Source organism: Chelonoidis abingdonii, chromosome 1 (genome assembly GCF_003597395.2).
Source record: "Chelonoidis abingdonii isolate Lonesome George chromosome 1, CheloAbing_2.0, whole genome shotgun sequence".
Lineage (NCBI taxonomy): Eukaryota > Metazoa > Chordata > Testudines > Testudinidae > Chelonoidis > Chelonoidis abingdonii.
Genome location: NC_133769.1, coordinates 227106663 through 227124075, shown reverse-complemented (window position 1 = coordinate 227124075; position 17413 = coordinate 227106663). Strand labels below are relative to the sequence as shown.

Here is a 17413-nt window from a genome sequence, read left to right as displayed (position 1 = left end):
CTCCTACCTGCCACTGATCTCTATAGCCTTAGGCAAAAGCAGCACAAACAAAGGGAGAGACACTGGCTGTTTTCTTTCAGGCAGGGAAGCTCCGAGGAGGGGGCAGGGGAGAAACCCCAGCTCCAAATATTGGTGGAGCACAATCCCCAGCTTTGAATATTCCTGGTGCTTGAGCACCCGCTCGAGCCCATATAAGCTTCCACCCCTGCAGGTGAGTTCCTTCTCCCAGCCCTTTCCGCAGCCAATCACCTTCCTCAGACTGTGCTGCATTCAGCTCTCTCTAGGACCCAGCAGTCTTGCTCTTACATGCTCCACTGCTTCCTGTCTGGTGCCCCCAGACCTTTTGGTGCCCTAGGCGGCTGTCTATTTTGTCTATGGCTAAGGACGGCCCTGTGTGCTCCCAGAAGACTGCAGTAATGTATTATGTGTTTTGTTAAAAATCAGATCAAAGTGAGGCTTCTCTCAAGTTAGCTGCTCGTTAATGACTGCTGGTGTGCCCTCATTTCTGTGTGCAGCTCTCACAGGGGAAAAGAGAGGCAATGCTGCATGATGGCTTTCACCTTATACATCTCTCCCTTCATTTAGAACTCTGTGTACTGAAGTCATTTTAAAATCTGATGTCTCAGTAAGTTCCTTTATTGAGTGTGACTCCCAATCATTTCCCACAGCTGCACACCTTCTGCACACCTTCTGCAATCTTCTGCACACCTTCCGTTTTCTTTTTTGCTGTCATACTTGGAAAATTTGTGATCTTCTCAACTATTTAAGGGGCCTGACTGAACATACCTTCTGTCTTATTCACTGGGTTCATATACAATCCTGTGCATTCATTCTCTTGCAGCCACTTTTGATATGGACCGGACCTCCCACTCCTGCAAACTGGCCCAAATACATAACTACCACACGTTTCTTACGTTGTTCCAGTAGTTGTAGGAATCTTCAAAGATTTCTAGCAAGGAGTGTTGGCTGTGTAACCACTTTAGGGGAGTCATTTGCCCTTAGAACTGTTTTAATAATTGATGAATAAATATGATCAGATCAATTCACTGTCTCTCATAGGGTTATATTAATTGTTATATGTGAACTACAGCTGGTTTAATTGTCAAAATGTTTGCAAGTCTCATAATGTTTATTCATTCAAAAAGTGCATTACTTGTTCATTGTGTGTCATTTGATCTGTTTCTAAAAAGCTGACCTCTTGCAAGGCAACAGAAACAATATAATGTGACTTTGGTGATCAGTCACACACTATGAATAGCAATAACCAAAGTGAACTGTTCAAATAGAACTCATAGGCTGAAACGTCATTGTATAAATTATTTGGCAAATGCTGTGAAAAAAGAATACAGACTCAGTTTGTGAATGATTTACAAAAAGAAAATTAAGCAAACCATGTGTCGTAACGTAATACGCTGCCTGCTATAAAAAGCTGACATTTATGAACACTTCATAATACAATTAGCACAATATTTTTTATTAATATAGGGCTATACTCTGGCATCTGTTGTGATTTTAAAAGCAATTACTGTAAAGTAGTAAAATAAATTATTTAGCCCCCAAGCATGCTTAATAATTATAAAAATGAGTTTTCACTTTGTTTACCTTTAAATAGCCAACAAGTAAATAGGACTGCAATATATTCACATATCTGTAATAGTGCACTGTGGATAACTAATAGTGGAACTGTGATAATAGATCTAAAGCAGTGTTTCCCAAACTTGGGACACCGCTTGTGTAGGGAAAGCCCCTCGTGGATTAGGCCAGCTTGTTTACCTGTTCTGTCCGCAGGTGCGGCCAATCGCGGCTCCCACTAGCCGCGGTTTGCTGCTCCAGGCCAATGGGAGCTGCTGGAAGCGGCGCGGGCTGAGGGACATACTGGCCGCCGCTTCCAGCAGCTCCCATTGGCCTGCAGTGGTGAACTGTGGCCAGGGGGAGCCGCGATCGGCCGGACCGGCGGACGGCAGGGGTGGCTCCAGACACCAGAACAGGAAGTGCGTGCCTGGGGCGGCAAGCCGGAGGTGGGCGGCATGCTGGTCACCATGAGGGCAACAGTCAGGGAGCCTTCAGCGGTGTTTCTGCGGGAGGTCCACCAGTCCCGTGGCTTCAGCGACAATTCGGCAGCGGGTACGCCGAAGGTGCAGGACTGGTAGATTACCTGCAGAACCGTCGCCAAATCCAGGTGACCGGAAGACCTCCTGCAGAAACCCCATCAAGGCTTCCTCACTGCCGTGCTTGGGGCGCCAAAAAACATAGAGCCTTCCCTGATGAACGGGGCAGTTAAACAAAGCGGCCCAGCCTGCCAGAGGCTTTCCCTGCACAAGCAGCAACCCCAGTTTGGGAAACATTGATCTAAAGCATGACAAAAAAGAACTTACCATTGCATGATGGTATTACCACAATACCTGTTAAAACATTACTGAATAGTCTCTTCACAGGAATTTCTTGCTAAAAGTTCTTTGAGGAATTTGTCACCTTCTAATCCAAAATGTAATTGGATTGTAGCTCCATAAAAATTTCCTGTGCCAGTGCCACCAACCAGAGAAGGCCATGGTGCATTCTGCCAGTCAAAAAGGGGGACACAGTCAACATGGAAGGCCCCCCTATAAAAGCACATTGGATTTCCAGCTGTCTTACTTAGGGTACATAAAAGAACTGGTTTTAGATATCCAGTAGTTAATGCAGCCTTGTTGTAATGTAAGTGAACCCTGCTGCTTTTGACAAAGTCCAAGAGTCAACTTATTTCTGGTAAAACGTCAGGAAAATGAAGCATTAACATCCTGAACCCAGTTATGTGAGATTTCAGAGCTAATGGTGCAATACAGATACCGCAGATTCTTCAAACTCCTATGTAAGGTCTTCTCCTAACCACTTCTTCCCAGCAGACCAAAGACCATGTGAATATTATTTTAAATGTTGAAAATATTACATAATGTTTTAAAACAGGCTCAAGGGTGAAGAAGTTTCCCTTTTCTGTGCCACTCACTCCCCACCCCCGCAAGCAACCCCTTTCCCCCCCCACAAAACACACACACACACAATATGTAGATCAGCCTGTAGTGTGCAGAAATAAAGTGGATTCTGGATTAATATACCTGATCAAAATAGATTGTTAGTCATGCAACTTTTGAAATCTGCCTTTTTTTACTACTTGCAAAGCAACAGGATAAGTGTTCCTTATTTTAGACAATAGATTATGTAAGAACTCCTATAGACTTAAATACTCGGGTTATTGTTATATGAGCTGTTCTCCTCCCCCCCCCCCCTTTGCTTTGGCATGCAGAATAGCTTGCACAATTGCTAGTTGTGAAATAGCACTATCAAAGAATTTAAGGGTAGAATGCAGCTCCATGTGGAGCCCCAAAGCATTTAAGTGTTATACCTATTGAGAGATGCTTTTTTTCTTTGAGAAGATGGGAGATGAACTAAATGGGCCTATCATTCTTTCCATCCAGGATTTCTGTTAGTATCTCTCTTCCATTATTGGGGTAGTAGCTCTTTTCTGTTCATTCAACCCTGGTGATCTGCTATACACTGAAGTGTAAAAGAGGAACTTTCTGATCTTGTCACCTCTTCCCATCCTAGGTGCTCTCTTTTAGGGGGGAAACATTCTCCCTGAAAAGGGATGGGTGAACTTCACCAATTAAATTACGGTTTGGCTATATTAGTAAAGCCAGATTATATTCACAAACCTTTTTATTCTGTGTAGTTTAAATCCAGGGGCACTTTCCCAGAGTGATTAAATTTAAAAAGCAAAACTTGTTTGTATATGTATATATATGTGTGTTAAAAATACATACAGCATATAGTAAAATAGACATAGTATCTATTTATGCCAGCCTGGCTTTATATAATTTTACTATATGCTAGTATTTTCCCCTCTTAAGAACACAGACCCAATAAGTTTCAAGAGTGTCATGATGTTTGAACCCACACTAACATCATATGTTCAAAAGTCAGGTAAAATGAAATGGCCTGTCCCTATTTCTGATCTTCCATTCATAACTTCACAATACTGGGTCTCCAGTTGGGAGAGTGAAATGAGCCAGATCTCCTTATGTCACCACTTCTGCTCTTTCATAATTAGCTACTGGTAGGACATGTTTGTGTATGCCCCGTACATTCAGGGAGGTTGAGGTGGCTCCCTCTCTCTTCCCCCTCGCTCCCATGATCTCTCCCAGTGCTTACCAAATGGGCTAATCCAGGTTAAACCAGACTACACTAGGAAGTAGATATACATTAGTTTATTTGATCTTCTTTTAATTGGTCTTCATTCTGTTTTTTAAAGTGTTTATGCAAATTGAAAATGCAAAACAGCACACTCCTACATAGCTTGTGTGCACCAGAAACTGAAATTTCTGAAGGATCGTAGTATAAAACCAAAACAGTGCCATGACCTTGGGCTCACACATGCATGCAGACAAGAAAAGCATTGTAGTGCTAAAACCTTATGAAAATCTTACCATATTTGCTATTTTCTCTTGTATCAAGATTGCATGATGCTATTTCTAATATACTACTATGATATGGAAATAATGGCACATCACAGTTCTTTCATCATATTGTATCACTGCTTTATCATATTAGGCTAATACACTGCGAGAGTTGATAGAACCTCTCCATGCCAAATCGGATCCACTTCTCTTGGCACTGAACTGATTGGACTCAGATTGATAAACTAATGATTAGAGAATTTAGAACGGAGAGAATTGGCACGACGGAGACTCAACTTCAGCCTCTTGCAAGCAACCTAATGGCCTCCGTTCAGAAAGTTTAATTCTTCTTGAATAACTTTGATGTTTATAAAAGAGAACAGACATTTTAAAGCATAGACAACCAAATGTCTGGATATGGGGACTCCAGAAAAGTGTTAAAGGGGCAGACCTATTACCAGTCTTTTGAAGAGTGCATCCTTTCCACAATGGGACTAGGCACAAAATCATATCCTGTCTACATGGAGCGCAGTTGCAGAAAATACTGCCCCCTGCATAAGAGAACAGAAGGGGAAGAGGGTCGTGGCAGGGGAAGGGCTCTGATGACACACATTTGTGTTCTGCAGACTTCAAGGAATTAAAGAGGGATCAGCTATGGTAACTATAAAATCCTGTTGTTTTTATGGACTTCAGTGACTTCATTCAGGCAAAGCAGAGAAAGCTAATATAATTTAAGTGTACTTCACATAAGTGAAGGAAATTAACTTGCTGTATCATACTAAATTAAGCGTATTCTTCCAAGTCAAGGTGTGTACCGACTATTTGTTTTAATGATTTATAATGAATTATCAGAGGGCACACTGAAACTGATTTGGATGACCATGATGGAGAAGATATCTCATGCTGGGATTTATTAGGCTCCACAGATACAATCTACAAATCCTCTTTAGCTTCTAGGACTTACATGTGAATGATACTGCCTCATAGAACAGGCGTCAAGTATTCTCTGTATAGCACTTGCACTCCATGGGGTTGTTTTGGGACCAGTATTTGTCTGGATGTCACTCAAAGTAGATTCTGATATTGTTATTTATCATTATGTTCTGGCTCCCCTGTGAGTTAATGTTTGCCTCTATCTCTGTGATTAGAATGTGGATTTTCCTTTATATATTTGGCTACGGGTGTATTGTAATAATGTCAATGCTATTTACTTGATATTTCATATTATCTTATGGAGAGATACTTTTAAAAATGTATTTTGAAATGTTTTCTTTCTGTTGGCTCAATGTATGGTGTTGCGTTCTGTTAATACCAATAAAATTATATATATATAGTTATATATAAATATTTTCCTTTTATATATAAGTAGACTTTGCATTTTTCCTCACAAATAAGAATTGTGCAGTGAATAAAATTGCATCTCTCTGCTTTATAGCAGTAACAAAACTATAATAGTTTGAATATTAATTTCATAAAATAAAAGTCCTGTATACTCTGACATATATGCTAGTAGGATATTCATCAGTATGCATATTGTGTTTCCATTTAACATTAATGAGCCTTTCACAAGTCAATCTATATATTTAACAACATGATTTTGACGTCTTTAATTGTTTCCAATCAAGAAACTGAACATGCCTATTATAGCAAAGTATGCCCACTGTTACTTGTTGTTTACAAAATTGTACATTGATACAGTTTTTGCCTGTGTACCAAACAGATGAACTCACCATGTTTTTATTAATTGCGTATCCTTAGGAATTGATTTTTAAATATAATTTACTGCTCTTTCCAACACTTGAGAAAGGCAGAATTCATCTCTTTATGTAATGTTGCCTTTGAAATACTTGCCTCTGCCAGTGTCGAGAAATCAGTGCTAAGCGCATAAAGATTCTGCAACCTGAAAGATTTATTGTTAAAAACTTGCTGGAATGCCCTGCAACCTGAACCAGCGCTTTGCGTCCTGTCATTAAACTCCAGAATTAGTTAGAAACGAAATGTTTTGGAAATGAATTAGAGTACCGGAAGCCAAGATAAGAATATAAAATGTCCTTTGGCTGCCATTTTGGGTTCCACTGAGGGCTCATTTACTGCTTTTGCCAAAGGCCAGAAGGAGCTAATATATCTGCCCCACTGTTCATTTTAACTTCAGCTTCATTTTTTCCTCTCACAGACTGTACTGAATGGAGCATTACCATTTTTGAGAGGGATTCCAAAGGGCTGCAATTAGCAGCCCATGAAATAATTCCATACATATTTGTCAAATATTTTTTCTGTATGCCTTAAAATAAAGTTTGGAAAATGGCAGTTAATGTTTCTTTAATGAAGACCGTTGATTTATTCATTAGGTTAGGGTTTTTTAAGGTATTATTTTCTGCTTAATAAAAAAATCTGTATTACTCATTGGCAAATTACCCAACTTTGCCTCTGCATACCCTTTGTCCATAAGCTCTATTACTCCGTTTCCTGTGGGAATGCGCACACGTATTCTTCCTAATGGATATAGGACAGATGTCTCTTCCATCATGATTATGGTACCAATTCTGGGAGAACGTTTTTTGTTAAAGTGTACACGTTCCATGTTCAAAAGTTTATTCAGCATCTAAACATTTAATTGCATAAGAAATCTGTGATAAAGAGTATATTGCTGTTAAATTGTTGTTGTTTTAGGTTTTGCTACCAAAGGTGCTATGTAGGGGCCCAGTCCTAGGTGATACTTAGAAGAGAACAGACTATAGTGGTGTTGAGGGCATTCAGCACCTGACAAGCTTTACATCTTGCAATGTCATGCCTTAAATAAGTAAAATGTAAATTAAGGTACAGATTAATTAGTCTGAGGTCTAATCAGTGCCATTATCAGGAAATCTGCAAGAACATTGGCATATATGACATGTTCTAAATAAAACCTATGAGTAGAATTTTCAAAAGTGTTTAAGTCCAATTTTCAGAGGTGCCTAAGACACTTTCGAAAATAGATTTGAGGCTCCTAAGTAACTTAAACGCTTTTGGAAATTTCACCCTGTGTTGTAGTTTCCAGGGAAATAAAGCATAACAGATATGACATTTACTATCCCTGTGGAGTAGGGTTCCTGTTCTCAGTGAACAGGTGATGTACTAGGAATAGGTACTCTATTCAAGCTTAGTTAGGTACCAACCCTATAAACCTTGACAGACATTGCTGTTGTACAAGAGTGAGTGTCGCTCGAATTGGACTGATGAGTAATGTAGCTATGTCCAACTGTCCCTACCATTTGTCATTTAACCTTTTGCAACATCATGTGCCCTTTCAGTTTAGGTTTATGAAAAGAATGTTTTGCTGAAGAAATAATTGCTTCCAAATGGTTGCTGCTGGACTAATCCATAGGGAAATCATTATCCATTTAAAAGTGTCAGTGCCCCCATTTATACAGTGACACAAACCGTCTCTCCACTTGCACTGTCCCCTGAATACTTCAACTATCTTTCAGGGTGGCATGGTTTTACTTTGTCCCTCAGCTGAGGAGAATGAGAGGAAGCTTGCGGGGGAAATGGTAATGGTGAATGCAATGTTTATTTCACTTTAACAGTTTGCATCAAAATTAAACACTAATTTCAGCATGTAGCATAGAAAAGAAACAGGAAATTGACAAGAGAGCCTCTTTCACTATGTAAAATTTTCCCAGTGAGTCACTTCAAAAAAAAAAAAAAAGCAGCAAATAAAAATTAAATTGACATTTCGGTATGGAAGATAATGTAAGTAAAGCACTTAAACCAAATATTAAAGGATATAATTATAAATATTTATCATTGCCAACAAATTTTGCTGCTAATCATCAGTTTCTTGTTACTGTTAGGAATTATTTTATTTTTATTTGAATTTTATTTTTTCTGTGCACTTTTTGCACTCGGTAGTACAGTCATACTTAAGTGAAGTTCTGGAACATCCTTCCAAGGGGAGCAGTGGGGGCAAAACACCTAACTGGCTTCCAGACTGAGCTTGATAACTTTATGGAGGGGATAGTATGACGAGACTGCCTACAGTGGCATGTGATCCATCTGTGACTGCTAGTAGCAAATTTCACCAATAGCCAGTGATGAGACACTAGATGGCGAGGGCTCTGAGTTATTACAGAGAATTCTTTTCCGGGTGTCTGGCTGGAGGGTCTTTCCAGCATCTTCAGGGTCTAACTGATTGCCAAGTCAGATTGGCAGAAACCCTGCAGGGTGTTTGCTTTCCTCTGCTGTGTGGGGCATGAGTCACTTGCTGGTTTAAACTGAAGTAAATGGTGGATTCTCTGTGATCTGAAGTCTTTAAATCATGATTTGAAGACTTCAGTAACTCAGCCAGAGGCTATGGGTCTATTACAGGACTTCTGTGGGTGAGGTTCTGTGGCCTGCAATGTGCAGGAGATCAGACTAGGTGATCATCAAGGTCCCTTCTGTCATTAATGCCTCTGAGCTGATGCATCACAAACAGTGGAAGTTAAATAGCCTGAGAATGTACACTCTTCACGGCAGGGATCATATTGGTACGTGCTTGTACTGTGCCTACCATAATGGGGCTGAGGCCCGTAAGGTGTTACTTCAATACGATTAATATACCTCAGACCCTACAAAGACTAGGAATCTGGTTCTCCCGATTTTCAAGGAACCAATTTCACCAACAAAAAGAGGAGAATCAGGCCCTAGGTCTCAGATGATGAGTATACCATTGAGCTCTGCTGTGCAGACTTCCTTGAGAATTTCCTCTTTGTCTTAAAGGTTACATAATAGGAGTAAATAGGACATAGGTATAAATTTCCCAGATACACTTCCCCTGCACAGGAGGCAGTGGTGTAGCCTGTTTCCTTAATACTCCAGTTCTCTGATTCTCCAGCTGCTAAAACTTACTCTGGAAATGCGTATTACAGCTTGTTTTTAAGGACATCCCTCCCCTAATTCAGTGAGAGTTCTAGGAAACACTTATCTATCCCTTGACCTCATCCCAGTACACGGGCCTTTCTGAAGCACTCATTCATCTCTGCGTTGTTGACTGACTTAGTGGCAGCTCTAATGTTAAAACATTATATAATGGTTATATAACCAGGTTAGGAAAAAAGTGTCGGTACATCTGGGTATAGTGCTTAGATTATCCACAAATACAAGTTTTGTTTTAAAAGTCATAAGATACATAGAGTACATAATCAGCAATGAACCAAATTTAGGTGAATAAATTTAACAATAAAGTTTCAATATTAGCATCCAACTAATTTGAAAGAAGAACAAAAAGGAAGGGGATTGAAAGAAACAGAGAGGGCAGGAGAGATAGAAGGTGAAAAGGGGAGGGATGACGCAAAGAAAAGTGATCTGCAGAATTTCAAAAGAAACCCAGAGATTAACACAGCTTGCATTTACCTTTGAAAAAGGGCTCATTTTAAGAAACAAAATAACATTCAGACTTTTATTTTACTGTAAGTGCAGAGAAGGAGATGATAAATGATATAGCTTTCCTTTTGCACTTTAATAGAAGAATCTGTCCTAAATCATGCTGACTAGCTGATTAGCATTTGGTTTCCATGCAGACCAGAATTGTATCTCATTTTACCTCCTGCCTACTCTATGCTGTACATAAACAGTGTGCCAATTGTTTTTTTTCTCAGTAATCACCCGTGGGAACTACACTGCTCTCCTCCTATGAGCTGACTTTTCATCTAACTATGGCTTCCTTTATAAATGTACTTCACAGAGGTGACTTCGTGTGCAGATGCAGTTTCCTAAAATTTTACCTTCCACTGGTTTGAGTGGTTCTCTTCTTTTGGTTGAGGGTATGACTACACTGCATCAAAACACCCGTGGCTACCCTGTCAGCTGACTTGGGCTTTCCGGTGCTATCAAATTACAGTGTAGACATTCAGGATCAGGCTGGAACCTAGGCTCTGTTCCCTTCCCCTTGGTTTCTGCCCAAGCCTGAACATCTACACTGTAGTTTGATAGCCCCTCAGCCTGAGCCCTGCGAGCCTGAGTCAGCTGACATGGGCCAGCTACGGGTGTTTTACTGCAGTATAGACATGTCCTTAGACTAAATTGAGAGAGAGAGAATATCCAGTTTTGTCTGCCAGTCTTCTATCTAAATAGATGTAGAAACTATTTAAATTCCTGTTTCTTTGAATTGTAAACTTTGACCCGCCCTCCCCTTGTGTAATGTAAACTTATCTCAGGATCCCTGTCCCGTGAACAGTAACCGTTAGGGCTCTGACGGCAAATTTATGGTACCCTGCCATTTTGCACTAAGGCCTGGGCTACACTAGCGGGGGGATTCGAACTAAGACACACAACTTCAGCTATGCTATTCACATAGCTGAAGTCAAAGTATCTTAGTTTGATTTACCTGGCCATCCTCACGGTGGCGAGTCGACTGCCGCGGTACCCCCGTCGATTCCGCTTACTCCTCCTGCTGAGGTAGAGGATGGGCGTCGATTCACAGATCAATTTATCTCATCCAGAGAAGATGCGATAAATTGATCCCCGATACATCAAACACTGCCTGCCAATCTGGCTAGTAGTATAGACGTACCCTGAGAATCTGAAGAATAGGTTACTTCTCTTCAGTGTCTCTTCCCATCCATCCAACCCAACCAAATCCCACCTTCTCTCTCCTTATGCCTTCTTGCTCTCCTTTCTCTAAACATAATGAGATCCCTCCTATTTCCCTACTTTGTTCCCGTAGCCCTTCTTTTGTTGAGCACCGGAAGATGCTGCCAAGCAGAATGCTGCCTCACCCTGCTCACCTGTCTCCATGTTCTTTTTCCAATTGCCTTATTCATACTGGTCCTGCCCCACTCCAAGCCTGACATCCTGATGCTTCTGCTGGCTGACCGACTGAGCAAGGGAGACCAGGTCATGTATTAGGTCTTGTCTTCATTAGCAGTTCATATGTTTGCTTACTATGTATTAGCTAAATCCCAGACACCTAGTGTTTATCTCAACCTGCTAACACATGTGAGAACTACAAAGTGCCTTGTCTGCACTAGGAGTTTACCTCAAGTTAGTTACCATGTGTTAGCTTAACATGTGGGCAACAACCACCTTTTAATGTGGATCTGCCCTCAGTGTCAAGAAGGCAAACAAGGAAGGAGGGAAGATTTTTGCATGGGGGTGGAGGGAGGCTCAGGACTTCCTTTATCTAATACTCCCAACCTGCCCACTTATCTATGCCCAGAAACCCCCCCTTGTCCCTGGCATGGCACTCTCTAGCAGCCACGAAATGGTCTTAGAAGTTTTCATGAAGTCAGTTTCCAGGTGCTAAAGATGAATTGTCAAGGCTTTGCTGTAAAGTTCAAAGCAAATCATGTGAGATTTCGGGGTGGGGGGGAGTAGCTGTTTAATAATGTGATTAGTGCCTTTTTCTAATAAAATTACCTCCCCAAGATCCTGGGAAAGTTCAGCTGAGCTGGTTTCTCAGCCAGAGAGTGTGACCTCCTCAAAAGGAATGAAAATAGGAGTTTAGATTTCAGTGGAGCACAGGGATTTCAGATTGATAATTTTCAGCTTGCTCACTCTCTGACATATAAACCAATACGGGTATAGCTCAACTTTCTCAAGGTTTTCAGAAGATGGTAATTTTGTTCAAGTGCATCATTAATTAATTACAGGTAAGTACTGGCTAAGCGTGTGAGGGGCTGAATAGCTGGATGAAGCATGTAGTCAAGTAGTAAAAGTTAGCAAAGCAAAACATTTAATTCTTTGAAGAAGAAAACAACGTAGCAAGCCTGGAGGATAGAAGACAGGTGGAGGGGAATGGAGAAAAGGAGTGCAGCCACAAAAGGGAAATGGGAAGAGGCAACTGCCTTGCAGACCTCACCAACTGCAAAAGCCCTTTTTCCCCAAAATACTGAAGATATGCTCAGGTGGCTGGCAATCCAAAAGGAAAGAATAACCTAAAGATGAGGAGAGGAATCTTAGTGACATTGGGAAGATCAGCAGAAGTATGATGAGCAGGTGCTTAAAAGCCTGCAAGCCTCAAAAGGAGGACTGTAGGTCCTTGAAACACCTGCACACTCAGCCTGCTGAGTGACAAAGTTGAAGGCTGATGGTGTTGTGTTACCTTTGCACAGATGATGTGTGTGCTAATAGAATTGGATGTAATCTGTAGTTCTTCTGGTACCTTTCTGAAGAAAGTAACAAAACTTTCGAGACTAAGATTAGAAGGGTGATGAGAAATCTATGCTTGGGGCTCTGTGTTTTCTGTGATTCTGTCTATAACATCTGTCCCCTGCCACAGAGTCATGCTCTAACCCATAGTATTGAATATGCAACCTTCTGAATGTCACTGGTTCAGTGTTGTCTTCCCGAGCCTGCAAACAGACAGCAATACTTCTCAGTGGTCTGGCCTACTCCTGTTCAACTCAATAAAGAGTTACATCTGAAACCTAATACTATTATGTAAATATCAGCAGTGGTAACTGTTTCACTCTGATCCTTTTAGTAGCAATATCCAGCTAATGTTTGACCTATTGATCTTGGATATGCTGGGGGAAATAATGTAAAGAGGAATAGTGGAGCAACTGGCTATTGACAAGGATATCTGGGGCAAGAAACTAGTTAACTCCCACCAACACACGAAACTCAGATCGCTCACAAATGGGATTGCACTGCCAAAGTCCCAAAGTGTATCTGCATGTCTTTAACTTAAATCATTTCTCATCCCTTAATGTGGTACCAAAAGTCCCAACCAGAGTCCTCTACTTAGGACAGAAGAATACCATGCACTGCTACAGACTAGGGATTGAATGGCTAGGCAGCAGTTCTGCAGAAAAGGACCTAGAGGTTACAGTGGACAGGAAGCTGGATATGAGTCAACAGTGTGCCCTTCTTGCCAAGAAGGCTAACAGCATTTTGGGTGTATAAGTAGGAGCATTGCCAGCAGATCAAGGGATGTGATTATTCCCCTCTATTTGGCATTGGAAAGGCCTTATCTGCGTATTGTGTCCAGTTTTGGGCCCCACACTACAAGAAGGGTGTGGAAAAATTGGAAAGAGTCATGAAGACGGCAACAAAAATGATTAGGGGACTGGAGCACATGACTTAAGAGAGAGGCTGAGGAACTAGGATATTTAGTTCGGCAGAACAGAAAATGAGGGGGGATTTGTTAGCTGCTTTCAACTACCTGAAAGGGGTTCGCAAAGAGGATGGATCTAGACTGTTGTAGTGGTGGCAGTGAACAAAGGAAATAAAGATGGTCTCAAGTTGCAGTGGTGGAGATTTATGGTTGATATTAAAAATAACTTTTTTCATTAGGCAGGGTGGTGACGCGCTGGAATGAGTTACCTTAGAGGAGGTGGTGGAATCTCCTTCTTAGGAAGGTTATTTAAAGTCAGAGCTGATCCAAAGCCCTGGCTGGCATGTTTGTGTGGGTGATTGAGGGTCCCTGCTTTGACAGAGGGTTGACTAGATGACCTCCTCAGTCCTTCCAACTGATATTACATGATTCTGTGAATTTCTCTGTCAGCTGCAAAAACTCCATTCGTTCTCATAAAATGTTTTCTGCGCTTCTTTCTAAATTCAGAATGCATGTAACATACATGTCCACAAACTCTTGCAAAACGAACTTGAATATCAAACTAATGCAGCTGCTTCTGTGCTGAGTATTATTCAGTTTCACATTTAATTAAATTAAAAAATGTCTGATGTTGAAATATACTTGAATCTGCAGCAGAAATTTCATTGTCACAGACTGGCACCACTGTGATGTAGCAATTGGAGACCTCGCTATAGAATTTAGGCCTGGTGTGCCGCAAAGTACACGTGGGGCTGTTCTATACCCAAGTGAAAAAGCTGCTCAAGAAATGGATGTGGCCAGGAATAACAATCCATGTTCCAGATTAGGGACTCTCCCCTGCAGCAGTATATGGAAATCCGAACCCCATTATTTCAGAGGAGCCAGGTGGCTAGAGGAACGCAGTCTGGGACTCAGGTGCCAACTCAGAATAATGAATAACAACCTAATGTTTGTGGTGCCATTCTAAAAATCCGTCTGTGAATCCCTCTAGGCCTAAAGCCCTGCTCCAGAATCTGTTCTGTATCTGAATCAGGTATCCCTGGAGGCCTGATTCTTCCTTAAAGAAACTGTAATGCTAGTGCAACATATCAGACAGCTGTAGCGCTCTGAGGCCTTCCGTTGGCATATGGGTGTATTACTAACCCAGTCACTTAACCATGAGCTTGCTTAGATCAAAATTAAAAGGGTGACACTCTTACTTTAATCTCAGATCATGATGCTTTTACGTTAGGGTATATCTACACTGCAATTAAAAATCTGTAGATGGAACATGCCAGCTGATTCAGGCTTCCAGGACTCAGGCCAAAGAGCTGTTTAAGTGTGGTGTTGACCCTCGGGCTGGAGCCCAGGCTCTAGGGCCCTGAGAGGTTAGGAGTGTGCCAGAGCTTGGGCTGCAGCCTGAACCCAAATGTCTACACCACAGTTAAACAGCCCCACAGCCAGAGCCCTGTGTGCTCGAATCAGCTAGCAGGGGTCAGCCACAGGTGTCTTACTGCAGGGTACTCTGTCTCAATCTGTGAGATCAGGAGCTTCTAATCATAGGAACCAATTCCAGGAGTAAACTCCCAGCCCCCACCACAGTTCCAGAGAGCCACACCTGCCATGCAGACAAAAAAGAAATAGAAGGGAAAGGAGATAGCTGAGTGAGGAAGGAGACAATCTTCCACTCATACCCAAATTCACACCGTACAAGAGGGTTAATACAGAGTTACAGCAACCAAACAATGAACATCTACAACAGCATGACAACTGCTACTACATGGATGTTACCATGATAGTGGTTGCCCTCAGGAAAGGAAGTGAAGGAGAAGAGGGTGTTCTGCCTACCCTCCCTCAGGAACTTTTCTTTTAGGAACACACAGAGGGAAAAAATGGCTTCAGCCCTCTAACATATGTATTGGGACTTGGACCTCCATGATAATATTTAACTGTCTATGAACTGGCACTCTTGTCCCTCATCCTTTGCCCTTTTGTTATGGAATAACTAGAGAAAGAGAATCCATCCCGTCACAGCTTGTATATTTTTAAATTTGGAAACCTTAGAAAGATTTAGGTATTTAAAAGGTAAATTTTTGCAATTCATCTTTAAAGCCCTGGACGTTAGCCACTTAGCTAAAGGTTTTGCCAGAATTTCCAAATTTGGGGTGAAGCTTTAAAATGAAGTTATTAAGTGAAAAGTCTCACCCCACCGCCCCCAGGAGCTGATTGAGAGGCAGCTCCAGTCACTAAGAGCAGTGCTGTTGTCTTTATATTTCCCAGGGTGCGGGAGCATTCCACTGGGACAAGGTGGTGATGTAGCCTCTGCAGAGGTATCTGACATTACTAACAAAGGGGTCTAAATGCAGAGCAAATCCTAAATGCTCAGAGACACCTCACTGGCTCTCTTTTCCTCACTGCTCAATCCTTCACACCAAAGCCCAGCCCTACTTCCAAATGCAGCTGACTACCCCAGTTCCTAAGTGATATCAGTGCCTGGATGAAGATAAACTCAAGTAAGATGGAAGTGAGGTATGTGGATAGAGGGGAAATATTTCAAAGAATTGGCTAGTATCAGAGGGGTGGCCATGTTAGTCTGGATCTGTAAAAGCAGCAGAGAATCCTGTGGCACCTTATAGACTAACAGACAAAAATTTCTAAATTTCTGTTAGTCTATAAGGTGCCACAGGATTCTCTGCTGCTTTTAAAGAATTGGCTGACACCATACCACTATCCTTTGAGTACGTCTGTCTGCCAACCGTCAGGATGGAGTACAGACGGGGGCCTTCTGGACTCTTCATTGCTGCCAATATCAGCATAGCGTCTGCTACCAAATATACCATTTTTCATCCAGCCAAGATGTCCCTTCCCATCTTAAATCATTGAGATGGTGATAGTGATTCTGCAAATGGAAATTCTCTTGCTCAAGTTACCCCTCAGGCCCTTTCACAGATTCATTGATGGCTTCTGGGTTCAATTACCGCATGATTCTTTTTCTTAGCATGAATGTGACAGCCCTGAAGAACTTCAGTTGATGTTGACAGTGGCAGATTGACTATTTAGTAATACAGGCTGATGCAAATACTTCACCTGTGCTTTTTGGAACTGCAGAGTTACAGGTGAATTTAAGGTACTGCTCTTCTTATTCAAAACCCTAAATGGGTTAAGCCTAAACTGTTTCGAGGACTGCCTCTTACTTGCTCATCTGGAACACTGGGATTTTCAGTAACTTGTGAAATGCATGATAGGGTTGAAAGATTTCTTAGTGGCTTGCCCCAGACCATAGAACACCCTGCCACAAGAGATTAACATCCCATTGAATCTGGACAGCTTCAGGCTAAATTATAAAAACTCATCTCTTCAGCATAGTTTTCCCATAATAACTACTAACCACCCATGAGGAGAAAGCATGGTCATATGAAACAAAAATTGTCGCTGGAGGAAAGAGACTCAAGAAAGATACACTTTTTATATAACAAGGGATAAAAGGAAGGGAGAAATAGACAAAATAATCTGCAGTCAGATTTAGCTAGCTTTATTGAGATTTCTTTGTAAATCACTCAGATACCATTAAGATAGCACCTTAGATCGATAGAGTTACACATTGGAAGATGCAAACAAACATGAATACATGGACCATACTAATGTTCCTATTCATTATAATGTCTCATGGAAATTTGAAAATTGCAGCCTAGTGACATTTCTAAAAAAGCAAGAAAAATCAAGAACACAAAGGATTTTAGCCAGTGTATTCACTTATTTAGTCTTTTCCTTTTATTTTAACAATAACAGTTTTTAGAACAGAAAAGATGATGCATCTTGTCATTTTGATTTGTCTTTAAATGTTGCCTACATACATATGTGATTAAATCAGTGACTGTCCCCCAGCAGCATATTATATAATAAGAGGGTCTAGGGGAAAAACATGCAACAACCCAAAGGCTCTTTTCAAAGCCACAACCTCTCTCTGAGCTGAAGAGCTGTAATCCTT

At 41.3% G+C, this 17413-nt stretch overlaps 1 protein-coding gene and 1 long non-coding RNA gene across 5 annotated transcripts in view; one reads left to right on the top strand and one right to left on the bottom strand.

Moving 5' to 3' along the window:
* LOC142045845 (uncharacterized) overlaps positions 1 to 17413 on the bottom strand; it is a 43926-nt gene that overhangs the window by 15643 nt on the left and 10870 nt on the right. Inside the window, exon 2 of the long non-coding RNA XR_012654743.1 lies at positions 2376 to 2557. This is a non-coding gene — a long non-coding RNA (uncharacterized LOC142045845). The remainder of the gene's footprint in view (positions 1 to 2375; positions 2558 to 17413) is intronic.
* CNKSR2 (connector enhancer of kinase suppressor of Ras 2) overlaps positions 1 to 17413 on the top strand; it is a 401265-nt gene that overhangs the window by 378411 nt on the left and 5441 nt on the right. Inside the window, exon 21 of one of the 4 annotated variants that reach the window (XM_075059992.1) lies at positions 4585 to 5249. The exons of the other annotated variants lie outside the window; for them this stretch is intronic. Within the exon in view, the coding sequence (XP_074916093.1) occupies positions 4585 to 4589 (5 nt within the window). The 3' untranslated portion in view covers positions 4590 to 5249. Of the gene's footprint in view, positions 1 to 4584; positions 5250 to 17413 lie in introns of those variants that run through there. 4 annotated transcript variants of the gene reach the window in all.